General features: G+C 36.2%; 1 protein-coding gene across 1 annotated transcript; it reads left to right on the top strand.

Annotated features, from left to right (window-relative positions):
- Positions 1–889: 889 nt before the first annotated feature.
- Positions 890–5,966, top strand: LOC148275632 (uncharacterized). The gene is made up of 3 exons (XM_088235452.1): positions 890–1,074; positions 2,102–3,187; positions 3,635–5,966. Exons 2-3 carry the CDS (start codon positions 2,102–2,104, stop codon positions 3,731–3,733), a joined length of 1,185 nt encoding a protein of 394 aa, XP_088091578.1. The 5' UTR covers positions 890–1,074; the 3' UTR covers positions 3,734–5,966.
- Positions 5,967–6,810: the final 844 nt, after the last annotated feature.

The following is a 6,810-nucleotide window of genomic DNA, read 5'->3' as shown; positions in this document are numbered from 1 at the left end:
TGATTTTTCTAGGTGCATTTATTTTTCATTTGAATAAAATTTAATGTTCCTAATTGTATATACATTTTATTAGTTAATATTATAAAAAAACTGGTATCCTGTAATTGAAACATTTTGTGTTTTACTAAATGCTTTCACATTATTAACACTGTAGTTAAATATTTTTTTAGATATAATATCACTTATTTTATTATAAAAAGCTTAATTAGTACCAATGTACTGATTAGGCAGAACCGTGGAAACTATACACGCCTGTGGGTAGTTATTAATTCCAGATGTATGCGGTATAAAGTTCGTGGAAACTTTGGTATAAATGAAAATATACAGAGTCATTTGTCAAGGGAAGCGGACCTTTTATTACAGTTCCGTGTATGAAATACGAAAGCGCCAAAGTTTTGTGTAATCTTTTTTTTTTAATGAGGCTGATTAATTTTGTTCTAAAAATAGCTTTATGGAAATAAGCCTGCGGAGAATTCGCTAAATATCTTCCACGGAACTATTGTCACGAAGAAGAATAATGTAAGCGGCGTGGGACGATTCGGAGCAACTTTCCACACAAGTAGAAGGGTGAATTTGTGAATGAATCTAGCCCCGGAGGAAAGGGAGCTCCGCCGCCCACCCCCGTCGTCCTTTCTCCCTCGCTCTTGCGTCATCCGTCGCTCGTTAATATTTACGGAATATTTCCGCGGCCCACACAACCTGTAGATGGATGTGTGGATCAATACTTCTTCCCGACGAGCGCCAATCGCGAAATAGAAGAAGAGTTTTCTAGCCAATGGCGAGGCAGAAAAGCGGGCGGGACGCGCGCACGGCGTTTCATTCAGATCGAGTGGGCGGCCGAGGCTCTGCGGGAGGGTAGCCCCTATAAATACAGGGCACAGCACGCCAGGCGGCATTCTACCTACGACAGTCTAACAGTGAGGTTCGATACTATCCCGCAAACGAGGCCTAAGTGAAAAAAATTGTGTAATAAAAAAAAAACTTTTCTACAAATTTTAGCCATTAAAAACAATCAGTGAATGAAATATTACTTGTAATTGTTTTGTGAGTGTAATAAGGATTAAAGCAACAACGGTAAGTAATTTTAATCATTTCTATATAATTTTACAAGATTCTTGCGTTTTTGATCGAGATGCTCTCGAAGTCGGCACCAGAGAACGCCGTATTTATAGGATGCCACCCTCACTACTCGGCCACCTGTTGCAGTGGCGCCAGAGAGGTCTAGGCTTTTTATACTTGCGCTATTGATCGTCCAAAAATAGAATCCCGATTCCAGGCGCGGCCTAGTTCCATTCATGTGTAAATGTTTCTCCAACACTCAACCTGATTTTATATTTTGTGTCCCATACGAAAAATTATATTTTATGCACAAAAAATATATCAGCGAACGATCCCCCATTAATGCATAACTATAATATTTTAATTAAAAACGAACTTACGTATGTATTTATGATTAACATGCCTATCAGTTATATATACTTAAAATATGAATATTCGTTTTTTCGCTTTTATTTATAATTTTCACCAGTGACCGGGCTTCGACGTGACCGAAATCGTCGATTGATAGGAGGCATTTTTAAAAATTATATATAATTGATTTAGTCTCCCACCAGTCTGACGATGTCAATCGCGACAAAACCCGTTTACTGGTGGAAATAATAAATTACAGTGATAAAAAAAGGATTTTTATTATTATAATTCAAATGCAGTTCCACCAAAAGATGTCAGTAGAGAAACTCAATCCAGTATGTTAGTTAATATGACTTAGGGATTTATGATTTAATGAGAACGGCATTAAACTATTATTTTAGTATTCAATAGGCACCCTTACAAATTTATGTTTTTCATTAATTATTCTTTCGATAAAAATCACAGTTATCACACAAAATCAATGTTATAAATATATGTATTTTTTAAATACGTATATTTATCGTTATTACATTAGGTACAGGTACCTGTTGAAATCAGGTAACGCATATTGAACTATCTACATATGTTTATATATTTTCTAATACATAAATGCTATTAAGAAATAAAAAGTAGTATAATTAACATTTTATTTTATAAAATAATTTTAAATGTAAATGTTATTTGTCAACAGATGTTGGCCTTTTGGTTGACAACTTCAGTACTAGGGGGGCTCTTGTGCGCTCCCGGGCTGAGCCTGCCCGTGTACGGAACCACCCGCTACGACCGACCAGTCCCCGAGCCGCTGTACTACCGCGCCGCCAGGCCCTACCCCTACACGGACAGCTATGCGGATGACGTGTACTACCCGCCCGTGCCCGTGGTGCACTATCCCTACTACCCCGTCAGCAGCCCCTACTCCGAGGCAGATATGTACCACGCGGTGTATCCCTACTACTACACACCCTACGGATACTACGGCAACGAGGAAACCTTCAGCCCGGAGGAGGACCAGCCTCGCACTGGAGCTCGGGCGGACTCTCTTCCCGTAGGCCAGGAGACCTGGTTTGAAGGAGATTCCAACTGGAGAAGCGATTACGACGACGTGAATGCCGCTTTTCTCCAGAACCTCATCATGTCCCAGATGTACGCCGAGGCTCTAGACAAAAATGACGAGACTGCCGAAAAACCCGGGCGAGATTTGTCGAGGGATAGTAACGAGTACGAAGAACGTCGAGCTTCAGAATTCTACGGAGATAGAAACACCAGAGATTTCGAAGACGAAGATGTCAGAGAACTGAAAGCGCTCGCCGGAAAACCATTGTATCATGTACCGAAAACGAATGTGTTCTCAGCGCCGAGTAACGAAGATCAAGCGCGCCGCTCTGCGCCATCTTGGCATCGAGACATCTCTACTCCGAAAACGACAAGACGCGATGACGACCTTCACGCTTCCGATGACTATCAAAATGACGAAGGGTGGATCAACTGGGGTAGCAAGAGAAGTCCTAAGATATCAAAAGTGGAAACAATCAAGCGAATAATGACCCCTAAGCCGATTTCTTTGATGTCTACGACAACTGCCGCTCCCGCTGTTAAAGGAGGAGCTGGAGGTCAAAAGGAAGAGGTTCTTCTGAGGCCGGCGTCTCCCGCCCGCCACCCCTTCCCCGAGCCCGTGTTGCAGCTCTTGGCAGCCAACTCACCTTCCCACGCCAAGAGGATCCCCTCGGGATACGACACCATCAAGCGGCTACTTAGCATGGAGGAGTCCTTCAAACCTGTAAGTTTATATTCATTGATTCTCGAAACATATATTTTATTAATATAGTTTATGAAGCCGCCTCTGTCCCGAAATACATGAATTGATGAAACCCCATTCAAGTGTACCGGCACCGGGGGTTGTGGTAGTGTTCAGATTCCACCTTACGCCTTCGTTCGTCCCATCCCCGGGCGGACTAAAAATAACTCTCCAGCCTTTAGGAGAGTTCCATTGAGCGATACCACCCGCCGCCGCCGCCGCCACCGCGCGCCCACACGCCACACGGCTGGCCGCCCGCGCCCTTACGGACGGACACCTGCAGAACTCAAACTTTCTTCGCTTTTTCTGTATTCGTGGTAATCACGATATAATAAAATAGAAAACAACTGAGATCGCCGAATTTTGAAACTCTCATGCTTGGTATTTAATTCCTTTAAAAAATAAAAAATGAGCTTTCTTTTATTTCAGAACTCCGAGAACAAAGGAAGGATGCAGAAACGATTCATTTCCACGGAAGAAGATTTAGTTGGTGAGTTGAAAGGATTGAAGCGAAGAAGTACGGCGTAAGCAACACTCTTCATCATCTACATCTTTCTGCATTCTACCAAACATGTAAAGGAGAATTGAATCAAACGATACACGATTACGACCTAACGTATAAAAATATCTGAAAATTTTGTACATTTCTTCATTTTTGAGACTGATTGTGTATATTATTGTAAAAAGTACTTAATGTTAATTTATTTGTGTTACGGTTTTTCTATTAATTTTTTGTGATTTACAGACAATTTTCTCAACATTGTTATTTTTCCTTTAATTCGGAATTTTCTTAAATCTCCGTGGTATTATTTGGCTCAGGAAAGTCTTGTTATAGAAAATCAGAGAACGGCTCAATAGAAATTTACGTAATGTAATTATTATTCTTATGTAGCGTAATATTATTATTCCTATATATGGCATTATAGTGATTATACTAAATGCGGACCCCTTCTCAGGCAGCTATAGATGCTCAATGGAGTATGTAAATACGATACTATAACATAAGTTAGGAATACTGTATTTAGTTCGATTTAATGAAAATAAATATCCAATGGAAACGTGTGTACACATCGATTTACAGTTTCCACCCAGTTTAACTCTTACTGACAAAGTAATGTTTTTTTCAATTGTATCTATCATTGTTCTCCTGTATTCTTAATGTCAATATTTATCTAATAATGTATAGGAAACCAAATAGAAAATGCATCTTATTTAAGGGAAAAAAAGATCGATGTCTGCTTTTTGTGCCCATCGCAAACATAGGATAACGCCTAAATTAATTAACATTTGAAATGATGTTACAAAGCGTTTTCAATTAATTGAAAAAAACTTATCAAATTTCAATACTTAACCTTGATCTTATGAATTCTCATTAAAAAAATATTTTCATTCTTTAATTTATTTTTAATTAATAATGTATTGATCGCCATAATAAATGTATACCATAAGATATACTAACTAACGAGCTCATTTAAAATGCATAAAAGTAATGCTTTGTTTTTTATGAAGATCATTGTAACATTTAAACGTCGTTGTACCTAATATTTCCAATACATGCATTCTGCCATTTAACATTGTATTATAAATCTGGAATTTATATGTTAAATCAATTGTTTTCATAATTAAATTCAATCTGATTCATATTTTCATACATTGATTAATAATTTAGTAAATAAGTACCTACTTGTGTACTAACATTTTCGGTGAGCACTATCCATGGGTTGGCAAGGGAAAAAATTTCTATACAAATCATACCTTACCACATGGGAATTGTGTGTCCACTATTCTTACAGATGTTTTCAAATAAGCAGTATTATATTATTAAAATATTGATTCGAGTGTGTATATTGTAATGCTCGAATATTGTGAATGACAATATAGCACCAGATAGATTTATTTTTATAGTAAAATGCACTTTTTTAATCACACTCGCTAATTCTTCAAAGCACACAAAGGAAAAGCTTTTTTTACTGTTACCAGCATTTTTTTATAATAAATTTTATTATTTGACTTAGCTTCTAAGAAAATCTGTATAAAGTTTATTTTTACGAAAGTGCCAACCCTTAGGTAAATGCTCGAATATTCAGAGCTCGTAAAACAATTAATACGAAGAAATTCTTTCTAGAATTTCAGTGATATTACAGCTTTACAAATGTTGCAATTTTCTCTGCCTAAATCACGTCAATTCCGTAGCAAAATCAAACCTACAAGCACATTTAACTTTAATTTCTCGCAACCTACTCGCATCTATGTTTTCTAGCAAAAATGTCGGCACACAGCACACCCAAATCTTTACATATCCCCTCTAATTGTGTAAAAATTTTCAAATTAATATCTACTGAATGTATGTATATACTATTATATATTTTGATAACTGTATTAGAATAGAAAATTGTATTTTTAAATAATATTTCTATTTTGTATTATGCATTTGTGTTTTTTTAAGCAAGATATTAAAACTTCACGTGTAGGTAGAATTACTTAAAATGATGTTTGTCGAAATTTTCTAAAATTTTATTTTATAGTGCAGTATTTACCGTTACGTTTTCAAAAAATAATGATTTTGTTTCATAAAAACCTTTTTAAATCTTCTGTTCTGATTTTTATTGCCGTCTTAATGTGCGATTGCCATCCACTAAATATTACTAAAACTTATTGAATTTTGTAAGACATATTTACTACGTAGATACATTTTCTTTGTATGAAATCATAATATTGACTGATTGTAAAATAAAGTATGGAAATTGAATATATAAAAAAATATTTTATTTCTAAAATCCTAATCCTATCCTGCATGTTCCTCCAACTGCTCCAAAAATAGAAATGAACTCTATTTTCTCAAAATAATTATTCTTTAACAACGTTAATAACAATGAGTATGTCCGAATCGTAAGCAAGCACAAAACTCAACCTCCTAGGGAGTTGGCAATATGGAGAGAATCAATATTGACGGACAATTTCGACAGAGATAGATGAAGACCCTTGAAAGAATTGTGAATTTTACACCGTGTGTAAAGTCATCACTTAAACCAGCCAATGGCAGATCATATGCCTAGATCTCTCTAGTGGTCCCGTGGTAGTATTGTGGACGCACGGATCAAAGGTCCTAGGTTCGAATCTCTCTCTACCACTACTCGACTTCCATTTTCCCGACACAAGGCATTTATGACTTTTAGGAAATGGTCTGAAAATTTAAAGATTTAAGTAAATTATAAAAACTGAAATGCTTTCTGTTTTTGTATATCCTAAGTCATTCAGATAATCAGCGCTATGCAAAATTTTATGGGTTGATTTTTTAAAACCTAATAACAGTGAAAGTACTTCCTCCGCGTACCCAAAAACCATTTAAAATACCGAAAGTTTTCCTCTCGGTTTCGCTTATATAAAAAAACAATGTTTTTTTGACAATAAATTAATTATTTTAAATAAAATTTTCAATTTGAGTATCGCGATTTTAATTTAAAATTATATGGAGGGCAGTTGTCATTCTTCCACATGGCCATAATGCAAAAACACGAATGGTAGAAAAAAACTATGTTTACTTACATCAAATTCAGTTACAAAAGTCTATGCCCATACAGTATTGTTATAAATTTATTCGTTTT

Source organism: Micrasema longulum, unplaced genomic scaffold (genome assembly GCF_059751315.1).
Source record: "Micrasema longulum isolate JH-2025_06_02 unplaced genomic scaffold, ASM5975131v1 h1tg001373l, whole genome shotgun sequence".
NCBI lineage: Eukaryota > Metazoa > Arthropoda > Insecta > Trichoptera > Brachycentridae > Micrasema > Micrasema longulum.
This window is presented reverse-complemented; position numbering and strand designations above follow the sequence as displayed.